At 46.5% G+C, this 13,947-nt stretch overlaps 1 protein-coding gene across 1 annotated transcript; it reads left to right on the top strand.

The window, feature by feature from the left end:
* Positions 1–2,558: 2,558 nt before the first annotated feature.
* On the top strand, positions 2,559–9,783 carry LMOD2 (leiomodin 2). The gene is made up of 2 exons (XM_012929054.3): positions 2,559–3,413; positions 8,385–9,783. Exons 1-2 carry the CDS (start codon positions 3,141–3,143, stop codon positions 9,762–9,764), a joined length of 1,653 nt encoding a protein of 550 aa, XP_012784508.2. The 5' UTR covers positions 2,559–3,140; the 3' UTR covers positions 9,765–9,783.
* The last annotated feature ends 4,164 nt before the right edge of the window (positions 9,784–13,947 follow it).

The raw sequence follows: 13,947 nt of genomic DNA, 5'->3' as shown, positions 1-13,947 counted from the left end.
ATCTGAGTATATACCTGTGGACTTTGGTTAGGAAATGGTTTCTTAACTAACAGCAAACACAGCAGCAGAAAGGGAAAAAAACCCTGCTAAATTGGATGTCATCAAACTACCAACACCTACCTTTCAAAAGACGCCAAAAAAGCAAGCCACAGAATGGAGGACGATACCTGGAAGTCACACAATTAATAAAGCACATGTTCTCAGAATCTTAAAAAAAAAGGGGGGGGGAGGGGTCCCAGTGTGGTAGCCCAGAGGCTAAAGTCTTCACCTTACACGCACTGGGATCACTTATGGGTGCTGGTTCTAATCCTGGCAGCCTCGCCTCCCATCCAGCTCCCTGCTTGTAGCCTGGAAAATCTGTCGAGGACGGCCCAAAGCCTTGGGACCCTGCACCTGTATGGGAGACCCGGAAGAGGTTCCTGGCTCCTGGCTTTGGATCGGCTCAGCTCCAGCCGTCGCAGCTGCTGGGGGAGTGAATCAACACACAAAAGATCTTCCTGGGCTCGGCAGCGTGGCCTGGTGGCTGGGGTCCTTGCCTTGATCCCATATGGCCGCTGGTTCTGGTCCTGGCAGCTCCACTTCCTCTCTGTCTCTCCTCCTCTCAGTATATCTGACTTTGTAATAAAAAAATAAAATAAATCTTTTTTTTTTTAAAGATTTATTCATTTTATTACAGCCAGATATATACAGAGGAGGAGAGACAGAGAGGAAGATCTTCCATCCGATGATTCACTCCCCAAGTGAGCCACAACAGGCCGGTGCTGAGCCGATCCGAAGCCGGGAACCTGGAACCTCTTCCAGGTCTCCCACGCGGGTGCAGGGTCCCAATGCATTGGGCCGTCCTCAACTGCTTTCCCAGGCCACAAGCAGGGAGCTGGATGGGAAGTGGAGCTGCCGGGATTAGAACCAGCGCCCATATGGGATCCCGGGGCTTTCAAGGCGAGAACTTTAGCCGCTAGGCCACGCCGCCGGGCCCTAAAATAAATCTTAAAAAAAAAAAAAAAAAATCTTCCTCTCTGTCTCTCCTCTCTGTGTATCTGACTTTTGAATAAAAATAAAATCTAAAAAAAAAAAAAACCTGCTAAAACTCAGTAATGACGACTCAACTGGAAAATGGACATAAACCTTGAGGAGGTAGGTGACCGAGGGGACATAGAATTGGCAATAAACACATGGAATGGGGCTCAACACCATTAGCCATTTTTTAAAAGATTTATTTATTTTTGTTGGAAAGGCAGATATATAGAGAGGAGGAGAGACAGAAAGGAAGATCTTCCGTATGATGGTTCACTCCCCAAGCGGCTGCAACGGCTGGAGCTGAGCCAGTCCGAAACCAGGAGCCAGGAGCTCTTCCAGGTCTCCCATGCAGGTGCAGGGTCCCAAGGTTTTGGACCGCCCTCGACTGCTTTCTCTGGCCACAGCAGGGAGCTGGATGGGAAGCAGGGCTGCTGGGATTAGAACCAGCGCCCATATGGAATCCCAGTGTGTGTAAGGCGAGGACTTTAACCACTATGCTATTGCCATTAGTCGTTATGGAAATGAAGAATAAAGGTACCAATCCACACTCATGAAAGGGATTTTAACCCTATAAACAGGAACAGATCAGCATGTGGAGAAACTACAGCTCTCATCCATTGATAATGAGAATGTAACTTGGCACAGCCATTTGGGAAAACAGTTTTTCAGTTTCTCAAAAAGCACATGTACCAGGGCAGGCATTCAGGTATCAGATACTCCATTTGTTATTTATTTGTTAATTAATTTATTTATGTAAAATGAGTAGATTTCACACTTTCCACAATAGATTTAGAAACACATTTTGACATGTATTGAGAAATATTTATTTTTACATAATAATACCTATTACATATATTTTATACACGTTAATATATTTTGTGTATCCATGTTAAAATTGAATTTTTACGAAGTTTTGAAAACTATGAAGTTATTTTAAGAAATTCATGGCAGATGGAATTGAAAGATAAGATTATTTGGGGGCAAAAAAAATTTGGACTCTAAGCAGTTTTTATAATACATATTTGTAACTTTTGAAAGACACTTTGTATGTATTTTAATATGCTCATTTAAATATGCGTGTGTGTGAGAAAATACCATCTCTTCAGTGTTCAGCCTAGATACACCTTTACATTTAAATTCTAGCTCTACCGCGTCTTAGCTCTACTTTCCCAGGCTATGTCACCTCTGAGCCTCCACCAGTAATTTATTTTTGCCTTGATTGCCTGTGCTTTTGGGGTCTTTTCCAAAAGCCACCTTTCAAGACTTGGGGATTAAACGAGATAAAGCATGGAAAATACTCCGCTCCAGGGTGACATAGTGTCTGTCCTTAATAAATCATACCCGTATCACTAATTCTTGGAGGTTTCTAGATTGTTTTCACACATCTGGCGATCTCCCAAAGACATACAGAGAAGGAAGTCATTTTGGGCAGTGAGCACTTCTCACCGTCTGACTTGAAATTGTTCATGTGATCTCTGAGGGTAGGTTATCCAGCTCACAGGACTCCCAAGTAGGAAGAATGCATGCAGGTGCCTTGGAACCAGCAAGCACGGTACAACTGCGAGGTACTTCGTTACGACAGTCCTCTCTCCGCATTCCTACCAGCCATGATATGTTTCTAAGAGAACCTGAATAACAACCCAAAGGACACTGTGGGGTCTACTTCTTGGCCCCCAGGACTACAACAGCAGGGACTTTTCATGGCTGTGGTAGTGGTGACAATTTGTTTTTAAGTTGCATTGTCCTGTTCCAGCACGAAGTGAACAGCCCTGTTCTGCTCCCTGTCTGGGACATCCTCTGACTGTCCTCTAGAGCTGTCGAGCTCTGCTAAATATGGCCCTGGCCAGAGTGTTCACAATCCCCACTGGTTCCGAGACCTCCGTCCACCACCGATGTGACATTCTTTGTGTTCAAATGTCTAGCTGACGTCTGATGCTTAAAACAGCCCATGCCTTCACCCCCTCCGCATTGTCACAGCCCTGCATCACCAGTCTTAAAAGGCTACAGCAGCCACGGGAGGCACCAGTTGTTGCCCTGCCTGCCCACTTGCCTCCCTGCCTGCGTCTGGCGGTCTTGAATGCCTGGTTCTTCAAGCTCCCTGTGGGTCTGACAACGAAGGGACCATGTCTACCTTTGGCTACAGACGAGGACTTAGTAAATATGAATCCATAGACGAAGACGAACTCCTTGCTTCCCTGACAGCCGAGGAGCTGAAGGAGCTAGAGAGGGAGCTGGATGACATTGAACCTGACCGCAGCCTTCCAGTGGGGCAAAGGCAAAAGAGTTTAACTGAGAAAACCCCCACGGGGACATTCAGCAGAGAGGCTCTGATGGCCTATTGGGAAAAGGAGTCTCAGAAGCTCTTGGAGAAGGAGAGACTGGGGGAGTGTGGAAAGGTAGGCTCTTGGACCCTGTGCCTTGGCTGCTCTCACTGCCTCACCCCCATTCCACACCCAGGCACCTCGATCTAACTTCTCAGTCCTCATCACTTTAACCTACTTGTAACCCTCGTTGTATGCTGCTACTGAAAAAAAAATTGCAATGCTTAAATAGCCATGTATTATCTATGGCCGTTCAGTGAATCTTAACTGACTGCCTTAAAACAGGAATATAGCTCACAACAACCAAGGTATGTGTTTTAATAGTGTTCTACACGTGTCTTATCCAAATGATAAATTGCTGATGTGGCCTGGCATAGATGACAATATTTCCCAAGCGTTTGTGGAAAGTGGAACTAAAAGGCAGGCTTCTTGGGGTAGAGGAGATTTTTCAAAGTATGCATGGCTTTTTCATAACTTGTATTTCTCATGAACTCTGAAGAACTCATTGTGTGTTTATACAGGACATTCATTTTCTTTTATAAAGATAGAACTGAGACTCAAGGGGCCTTGTTCCAGTCCTGCACTCACTCTAGATCTTGAACGGTCAGTTGTTCGGGGTTCTGTTCCCCTCTGCCCAGCCAGGGAGTCAGGGCAGTGTTCCTTCTGAGAATCCTCTGTTAGGAATGGATCTGCTCTGCAAGAAAGCATGACTGCAGATCTACCACGGGTGCATAAGATTTCAGGAGGATCACACATCCTGAGCCCATCTGAGCACCCAAGTGGAGTTGGCCTGGGTGCAGGATCCCCCCAGCCCTCCCTGCTTTGTGGCGATCGCTCCGAGGCCAGGGCTTGTGTTTGATCCAAATCCCAGGCTTCTGAGACTGCTGTGTACTGCCAGGAAACCATTGCTTTGAATTTGCCCAAAAGGTTATTTACTGCAAGGAAATTCAACTACTCTGGGTGAGCAGTTAAAAATGTTAGTGTAAGAAAGAAATTCTTGAATTTGTGGGTGAATGTAGGTCAGGAGCAAGTTCAAAATCCCTGTGATCTCATGGCATCATGTAAAAATGAAAATGGCCTGAAATCAACGGCGAGGGTACCCCAGTACTCATCCAGGTGCTGTCGGATGCTTACAATTGAAGGGCTGGGAGCAGGTGTGGGTTCATTTGCATCTAGACATGCGTGAACGTTGCCCACATGCTTACGGACGCAGGAAAGGCTGTTATGATCAGGCCAGGGTCCGCCAAGGCCACCGTGGTTGCCTGGATTGAAGAGATACAAGGCGAGGGAGCGGGGAGGAAAGGGAGGACACACGAGCTCAGCCAGTCAATTCCTCCAAACGCTCATTTGAAGAGGTTTTCTTTTTCTCTGATGTGGGAATAAATGTCCGAAGTCTGGTCAAATATAATGACACTTTGGTGACAGTTATTAAAGAATTTTTCTCAGACAAGAAAATTATCTCAGCATAGCCAGGACAAACAGCTCATTGTAGCAGCCACCCAACAAAGGCATTTTAATGTCACAGTGTCATGAGCACAGTGAGAACCGAAGGGCAAAGCTTGCTGTCAGCTGTTGATGAAACCCACCTGATCCTGCCAGCCGTCTGGCTGCTCCCTGCCAATGGCTTATCAGCTCAATTAGAGAGGCTGCCGGGCTGATGAACTTTGATTCCTTTCTTAACCGGTTCACTTTTCTGCTGCCATGCTTGCCCTGCCTGCCAGCTGATTTGGTTGGCACAAAGGGCGTTGAGCAGAAAAGCTGGTGAAGGGTGTAAATCCACTTCCACTGCAATAGAAACCCAAAGCTGCCGAGTGCTGGTGTGTGTGTGTGTGTGTGTGTGTGTGCGCGCGCGCCCGCGTGCTGCAGGAGCAGCTGCAGAGGGCAAATGTGATGGCAGCCAGACCCTGCGAGGGGGCAGGGGGTTCTGCGGGCAGGGTGCTGGCTCTGGGACAGTTTCTGAAAACACTGCAATGCCTGTCTAGTCAAAGTCTTCTGCCCACAAATTCTGACTCTGCCAGAGCCCCCAAGAGGCCTTGGGAGCCCATCCGTCAGCTCCCCTAGCTTGAGCGCCTGCTGGGTCTCACAGGGGCCGGTAAGTTTCCCCGCTTGGTGTCACTTCATTCTTCCCTTTCTGCACACGAGAAGTGAGGTGAAGGGAGGCGGAGAAACCCACTCAGTGTTATCAGCCTATAAGTAGAATGGAAATTCTAATGAAGTTCTGTTGGCACAGTGAGCATGGCTCTCATGCATGCTAGACCCCCGGCACAGCAGCCCCTAAGAAGTTCTGAGAACTGCAAATTCTGGAAGATCTCCACAATGGGTTGAATGCAAAACTCTGGGCATAGGTCCCCAAATCTGTGGTCTACCAAGCCCCACAGGTGACTGTGACAGATAACCATATTTATGATGCTTAGAACCACTCAGCTACTTCTTTAAGATCCACGTGGGCTTCACGACTTGTCAAAAGTCAAACATTTCTATTGTGGGCAGGAACAGGACTAGAACTAAAAAAGCATGCCTCTTACCACCTAGTTCACCTAGTGATGCTAGTGAGACAAACAGGAGAAGTGACTGGCCTCCTCCTTCTTACAACTTCATTTATTTTCTCCGCACACCACCATCGCCCTTCTCTTCACTCAGCCCCTCACCTCCTCTCCACCTCCCCAACCCTGGCCCCACCTTCCCGTCTTCATTCTTCAAAGGATCAGCCTCAACTCCAAAGCAGTGGCCTGTAGAAGATCTATAGTCCAGAGCCAAAATAATTTTTCAGAGAAAGCCAAGTTTGGCTTTCTGCAACTTCCTACCTCCCTTCTGGAAACCTGTTTCTTCCTTTTTGGTGTTCTGTTTCCAGATGGTCCCTCCTTAAGTGATCAACCATCTCGGCCCATCAGTGACCATCCATAGGTGCTGTAACGTACCAACAACCCCGCATCCTGAGAAGCCCCTTGGGCTCAGGCAGAGAGGGGGGCACCTGTGACCCAACACCCACCTCACCATATCACCGCTTTCTCCTGAGTCTAGATGCCGTTCTCTGTGGTTGTTAACCAAGTCAGATTAGACCCATTTGCTCAACAAACATTTGCTGAGGCCCTACTACATGCTAAGTGCTGTGGTAGGTAAGTAAAACAGACAGGGCCAGTGCCTTCACCCACACCCAACGGCCCTTCAAGAAATGGCAAATAAATCGCAGTAGATGCTGGGAGGAGTGGTGAAATTATATTACAGAGTAACTCAAAGGCTTCCTAAGATATGTCACCTGACTACTGACATCACTGGACAGTAGTTTCAGGTATTATTTTTCCACATTTTGATGGGAAAATAGCTCTTGCATATGAACCCTAAGGTCATTAACCAAGCAGAGGAATGAAACTTAACAGTGGCCTAAGATAGTGCACTCTGGGTTTTGAGAATGGCACTTTTCCCTCCAAATACTGCAACAACTAAATTGCATACTGATAAACACATACATGTGCACACAGCTAACATGGATCGGAATCACCATGAAACGGATTTGGGGTGGGACAGAGGGGACATCTCTGCCTACAGTTCTTTTCATCCATTCAGCTACTTACTGCACCTTTGAACACATACATAGAAGGCTTGCTCACCTTATTCCTGTAGGCTTGGTTAAAGCCCAGCTCTTTGTGCTACTGGATTGTGACTGAGCAACACACACACACACACACACACACACACACACACACGGCGCTTCTGAAGAAGTGAGTAAATTAAGACTGACCCAGTCATCTCAGGAGCGCTGACCCCTTCTCCAGGCCATCATCTGATGCCTGCCACTCCAAGCAAGTGGATAACTGGAAGCTATTTTCTCACCACAACTGGGCAAACAAACCTGGAGACAAGTGCAGTTATCCAAGGCTCTTGTATATCTACGGGCCTCGGGCAGCAGCAGGCCTTGGGGGTCAAAAAGAATTTTCTATAAAGGGAGAAGACAGACTACAATTTGGGGGCAGGGAGAATCCCAGGACTTTAGAGAGAATAAGGAGGATTAGCAAGACTGCTGCCTGAGGAAACACTGGACTTCGGCAGCAGTCTCAGAGTTCATTTTAAGCATAAAAGATAACACGATCAAAAAGGAGTCCCTTGGGCTTGATTACGCAGCAAAGTCTTGTAATGACAAAGAAAATGAAATTGTGCTTACCTGAAAGCCTTTCTTAATTGATTGAATGTGGGCAAGGTGATTCTCTTCCCAACCGGTCTTCTGCAGTTTGTTTCATTTAACCCTGAACTGGTTGCAGGGGTCAAGTTTGCTTTGTTACCTGAATATATATATAATGTTACAATATATTATTATTATATAATATCCTATAATATTTGCTTGGACTCGGGGTTTGAGCCAGTCTGGTCTGGGCACTTTCCTCTGTAGATCGGGGATCAGTGGAGAGGCATCTTCAGATGGCGCAGGGCGTGAGTGCCTGTGCCCAGCTCCAGTGGAGGAGACGGAGGCTCTGAGGAGCAAGTGGCGCCCCTGCTTCTGTCTTAGGGCAGAGAACACGCAGCTTCCATAGCATCTGCTACTGAACACAAGGCTGGGGAGGAATTTCTGAACATTAAAAAAAACGGAACTCATTTACACATAGTATGAATTTTTGCTGTCATCTGTTTGGTAATGAGAAATAAAGAAGAGATGCATGGTTTCAGAAGGGAGACTTGAAGCTGTCAAATGTAAGTAACCAAGGACTGAAGCAGTGCAAAGGCAGTCCAGGGATTGAAAATTTCATCAAGAGTTCTTCAAAGTCAGGGTTCTAATGGATTCCTTCAAATTGGCAAAATGATAACATGTTTTTATTCAGTGAAGTTGGACTTTGGATATTTGTAGAAAACAAAAGAGATGCCTGCAGAAGTAGCTATACATAGCTATGCAACAAAATGTTAGCACTGCTCATATGAGCTAGGGAGATCAGAAGCTGGGGATCAGTAACTATTTTTCAGCATAGACCCTTCGTGTTACTTGCGATTATTACTTGTGCAAATTAGAAAAGTATGTTTAAAAATGAACAACGTTAATAAGGATACCCTGGCTTTCAGGTTGCAGAAGAAGAGAAAGAGGAGAGTGAGGAAGAGCTTATCTTCACGGAGAGCAACAGTGAGGTTTCCGAAGAGGTGTACACCGAAGAGGAGGAGGAGGAGGAGGAGTCCCAGGAGCAAGAAGAGAGCGAGGAAGAAGAGAGCGAGGAAGAGGAAAGAGCGGCTGAAGCTGCCAAAGGTGTCAACGGAACTCTCAACTGTGATGGTGTCTGCGCCGACAGCGCTAAGCCCAAGATATTTAAAAGTCAAATAGAAAACATCAACTTGACCAATGGCCACAGTGCAAGGAGGGCTGAATCTCCCGCTGCCATACACCCCAGTGGCAATCCCACAGTTATCGAAGATGCTTTGGAAAAGATTAGAAACAATGACCCCGACATGGTGGAAGTCAACCTGAACAACATAGAGAACATCACGACGCCGACCCTCACCCGCTTTGCTGAAGCCCTCAAGGACAACACGGTGGTGAAGACATTCAGCTTGGCCAACACGCACGCCGACGACGGCGCGGCCATAGCCATCGCGGAAATGCTCAAAGTCAATGAGCACATCACCAACGTCAACATCGAGTCCAACTTCATCACGGGCAAGGGCATCCTGGCCATCATGAGGGCGCTGCAGCACAACACGGTGCTCACGGAGCTGCGCTTCCACAACCAGAGGCACATCATGGGCAGCCAGGTGGAGATGGAGATCGTCAAACTGCTCAAGGAGAACACTACCCTGCTGAGGCTCGGCTACCACTTTGAGCTGCCCGGGCCCAGGATGAGCATGACAAGCATTCTGACCAGGAACATGGATAAACAGAGGCAGAGGAGGATGCAAGAGCAAAAACAGCAGGAGGGGTCTCCCGGAGGAGCCAATCTTAGGACCAAAGTCTGGCGAAGAGGAACGCCCGGCTCCTCACCCTATGCCTCTCCCAGGCACTCGCCCTGGTCCTCCCCCAAACTCCCCAAGAAAGTCCAGACAGGGAGGAGCAGGCCTCCGTCTCCCGTGGCTACACCCCCACCTCCTCCACCGCTTCCCCCACAAAAGCTCCCGCCCCCACCGCCCCCACCCCCGCCGCCACCCCCGGAGAAGAAGCTCATCACCAGAAACATTGCGGAAGTCATCAAACAACAGGAGACCGCCCAAAGGGCTATGCAAAACGGACAGAAAAAGAAAAAAGGGAAAAAGGCTAAGAAACAGCCCAACAATATCCTAAAGGAAATAAAAAATTCTCTGAGATCAGTGCAAGAGAAGAAAACGGAAGAGGGTTCCCGCCCGTCCACCCCACAGAGGTCAGCGCACGAGAATCTCATGGAGGCAATTCGAGGAAGCAGCATAAGACAGCTAAGGCGGGTGAGTAAATTTAGAGCAAACATCCAGGCACGGAATTAGTCCATGGGTCCGACGCCAAGGCACGGTGGCGCCAGTCACCTCTCAAGATGCTGGTTAGTATTTCAGCTCCCCGGGTGTGTGAGAGGAAGCGTGCCGAAGGCCACCTCTTGGTGTCTCAATCCTCCATGTCCCGGGACCATTTAACACATTGCCATAGATCAAAATCCCTATTTCTCTAGGGGGGAGCCAGCACCTGCCGCCACAGAGCAGCTGCACACCGCCGATGGCACAGCCCCACCATGCCCCTGTGCACACACACACACAGGACATAGGCAAAGGCCGGCCACCCTCAGGAACTCCCACCCCTCAGTGTCAAGGAGTGCACCCTGGGTGGGAGAGAATAGAACTCACATTCTAAAAGGATTGTCTCATTCCTTGTTACAATTTTTATCTAGACTTGCATGCTATTTAAAACATAATATAAAATGTGGAAACTCTGCAGCAGGAACCAATCCGTAGTTGGATTCTTCTCAGAGAACCCATTGGAGACATCTGCTACTGGAAATGATCACTTCATCCCTGGTTTCATTGGAGGCAACTCCCTGTCTTGTAGGTCGAAGTTCCCGAAGCACTACGATAAAACAGGATCTTGAGAAGAAGTTGCAGAACTGGTTTGGGAGGCTTTGCGACATGTTTCTAAGCTACCTTCTTCCATTTGAAGTGTTTCCTGACTTTACGAAGAATGTTAAGAAACCAGCAGCATGTTCCTACTGTAAATATGAAAAACTTTTTTTATGTTGCGACATTTGTTTGGGCCACGAGAAATTAGAGATACTCTTTGCGCCTCTGAATGTGTTGGGAACTCTGAACTGGAATGAGAGAAGGAAATGTGCTGTTATTTTTATAATCCCAACAAATTTAGATGGAAGGTTTTTCCCCTTTTTTAAAGCTAAACTAATATTTTCCTAAACTAATATTTCCCAGTTGACACATCTGTCAGGAATGTATGTAACATAGCAAAATATTAAACATCTTATGTTCTCACCCAAAAAGGATTTGGGTCTTTAGCATTCGCCTTTTTTTTGTTGTTTCATCATGTCCAAAAAAAGCTAATCGAGTTTCTTTCTAAAGGACCAGAATAAACAGCCATTCTTAAAACATTCCTTGGTAATAAAAGGTGCCAGAACTGCCCCTCAGGGTGACAGCTGCCATTCTAGACTTCTGATGTTGGACTCAGATGAAAAGCTGATTTTTCTCACTCCCATTTCCATACGATGGACAGTCCATTCACTGATGATTAAAACAGACAGCTTATGAGAAGAAAAAGTGGCAAATAAGGAATTTTATTGGGAGAGACAAAGTAAATGCTAGAAGGAATGCCTGGAAGATAAACCCACTTAAGCCAGAGTTGGCAGGTGACAGATGTTAAACATGCACGGTTACGTTTCCCCTTGAAGTCTCACTGGACAAGTCTTAGTCCATGGGGTCTCGGTGATGTTTTTAATGTTCCTCACAAAGTGATGATTCCAGCATCCGTAACATCCCCTACAGGCATGGCACGAGTACCCGCGACTCCCAGCCATTAGTCTGCTCTTTCCCTGTGCTTAGGGAGGGCTTGAATTCAGTGAAAGGCACACCAGAGATTCCTTCAGTCTGCTCTACTGCTACATTCTCAATCACGGAAGACACAAATCCCTTCCAGAGGCCTTTGCATTAACTCTAATTAGTGATGCATCCATTGTATCCTACAGATTAGAGCGCTGGTGTCGGCAGGTCCCTGGGCCGCCCACGTGGTAAATGTCTGCATTGTGTAAAGCGCTCTGGATTTTCTCCAATTAAGATGATTGTGTTTCACTAGAAAATGTTTCCGATAGTTCCTGGATCCATTTCTTCCAGTCTGTTTCTATTGTTCAGGTGTTCTGTTTGTCAAGAGAAAGTGCTGCTGCAACTGCCTACAGAGGGCTGCAGAGGCCCAGCAGCAGCCAGTGACCCAGCCCTGTGGGAGGGAGTTGGCGAGCTTAATTGTCCACTGTACTTTCCCCAACAGCAAACGCCATTCCACTCAAAAGCTGTAAAAACTGCAGTGTGGACAGAGGTAGGGGGTTCTGTGTGGAAAACCCTTCTGTGTGCCTTGGATGGTGACCCAAAACTCCCAAAGATGCCCCATTGCTGAAACAATGGTGGGAAATTCTCTTGCCTTTGCTAATTCACTGTTTTCACCTCTTTTTTGCATTAGTGTTGACAGTCGTGTTCAGTCTTGTTAAGGAAGTAGAAGCTACATTGTTTTTCAGAGGGCTGTGTGTGTGTGTGTATTGAGAACAGAGAGCCTTCCCCTGACCCTTGTGTGTGTGCGCAAGCATGGAGCTCTTCCCAACTGATGGGGTGCAGTGACAGTAAGAGCTGCCAGATCCACCTTGATGCAGAGCAAATGTTTGTTGGCCATCTGAGTCTCTGAGGAAGCCATGCAGCAGTCCCCAGAGCGGAGGGGGTGGCAGCTGTCCTGAGACAGCGCCCAAGGGCCAGCATTTGTCTGTGTGGCCAGGAAGTTGCTTGGTCTGGAGAGACATGACTAGGCTTTCTGACCAGAAGTGAGCGATTCAGAGACATATTTTCTCCTTTGAATTTAATTTTATTTACAAATATTTTATGTATGTTTTTCAAGAGACCATAATTTTGTCTTACATGATAGTCAATGACTTGCTGTCTCCACTAAATAAAGAGCTTAAAAAATGAAGAGTGACGAGACCAAGGTTCAATGGGAACAGTCATGCACTGTCCCCAATAACCCAGGAAGATGTTCAACTGTACTCTCAACAAGTCCATTTGAAAATAGTCTCACAGTCAAAAGGTTCCTGTTAGAGCTTTCTGTGAGGCAGCTGCAATCACTGACTAAGCATGTTGCAAACTGAAACTCACCAGGAGACACTTAATTAGGGTAAGAGGCATTTCTGGAATATTCTGTTCCAGAATCCAGTACTGCACACACGCAAGCTATCCTGATGGTCATTATTCAGCACAAACAGACATCCTGGCTGATACTCCCTGCAAGTTCCCAGAGCTGCTTTGAGAACTAATTAGCTCATCCTCTATAAAGAGCTTCTAACTCACCAGGAGTTATCTGTCCAAGACTAGATACAGTGTTTTTAATTATGATTTATATGTACATGTCAATCTCTGAAAATGCACTTTGCGGTGGGACCAGAATATTGAGTCTCATTTGCCTCCAGGCCGTGCTGCTCGAGGTATTTAATAACTCAGGGTCAGGAGGATCTTGATTTAATACCTGTCCTCAGCTGCTATCAGAGCAAGCAAGAAGCGATCACTGCTTAGAGAGTCTAGAAACGCTGGAGACTAGCTAAATCAATATGTTCTTAAAAAGACCTCACAGTTACTTTCTTGTCAAAGTTCTGCCTCTTTGTTTCTGAGAGGTCCTTCAAGTGGGTTTTTAGTTCCATCAGAAACCAAATGGCATGATTTCAAAAGCTAAGAGTTGACTGAATGTATACAGAACTCCAAAATGAGCTACAGTTCATGTGCTAGGCATCCGCAAATATCTTCGAGTAATTGTGGGGTTCCAGATCCCCTGTTGGACACTGGAGATGCACAGTGAAAAGAAGATAAAACCCCTGTGCTCAAGAAACTTTCATGCTAGGGCAAGGAAGGAACAACACCACTGCATACACCCATGTGTGTATTTACCCACTGGCTGCTCCCCACGGGGCAGTCTGCTCTCTGCTGGGGAGACCAGCTCAAATGAGAAAGTATCCTCTACCTTAAACAAAATAGACCCTAAAGGAAGCCAACCCTGAGCAGGGTTAAAACTTGCCCTTAGTTCATAGCTGCACAAAGAGTGCTGTAGGCTGAATTTGACCTTGCAGCCACAATTTACCATAGCCCATCGACCTAATGCAGACATAACAGGTGCAAAAGAGATTCCTAATGGGGGGATGGGCAGGAGTGACACTTCATTTGATTCTTGAAGAAAAGAGAAGCCACTGGGCTTAAAAAGAGAGATGAGAGAAAGTGTTCTAAGATACAGTGGAGAATATGCAGGGGCATTTCAGCTTGAAGCAATGAAAAAGTATAGAAAATGGCTGAAATCCATGGGATTTGATGTAATACTATAAAAATAAATTGGCAAAGAGTTAATACTTCATTTTTTTTCCTGGCATTAAAACTTTTGGTGCATTAAGATGATGAATGCTATAAATTTCTATGTAAACTTTTCGTTTTCCAAAAATAG

The sequence above is a fragment of the Ochotona princeps genome, chromosome 25 (assembly GCF_030435755.1).
Source record: "Ochotona princeps isolate mOchPri1 chromosome 25, mOchPri1.hap1, whole genome shotgun sequence".
NCBI classification, from domain to species: Eukaryota; Metazoa; Chordata; class Mammalia; order Lagomorpha; family Ochotonidae; genus Ochotona; species Ochotona princeps.
Note: the sequence above shows the minus strand (reverse complement) of the source record. Positions and strands in the feature narration are given on the sequence as shown.

Bases quoted from the DNA above. Each gene is read 5' to 3' on its own strand.
- LMOD2 (XM_012929054.3), top strand. From the start codon at position 3,141: ATGTCTACCTTTGGCTACAGACGAGGACTTAGTAAATATGAATCCATA. The intron at 3,414-8,384 runs GTAGGCTCTTGG...CCTGGCTTTCAG, and splicing joins GACTGGGGGAGTGTGGAAAG to GTTGCAGAAGAAGAGAAAGA.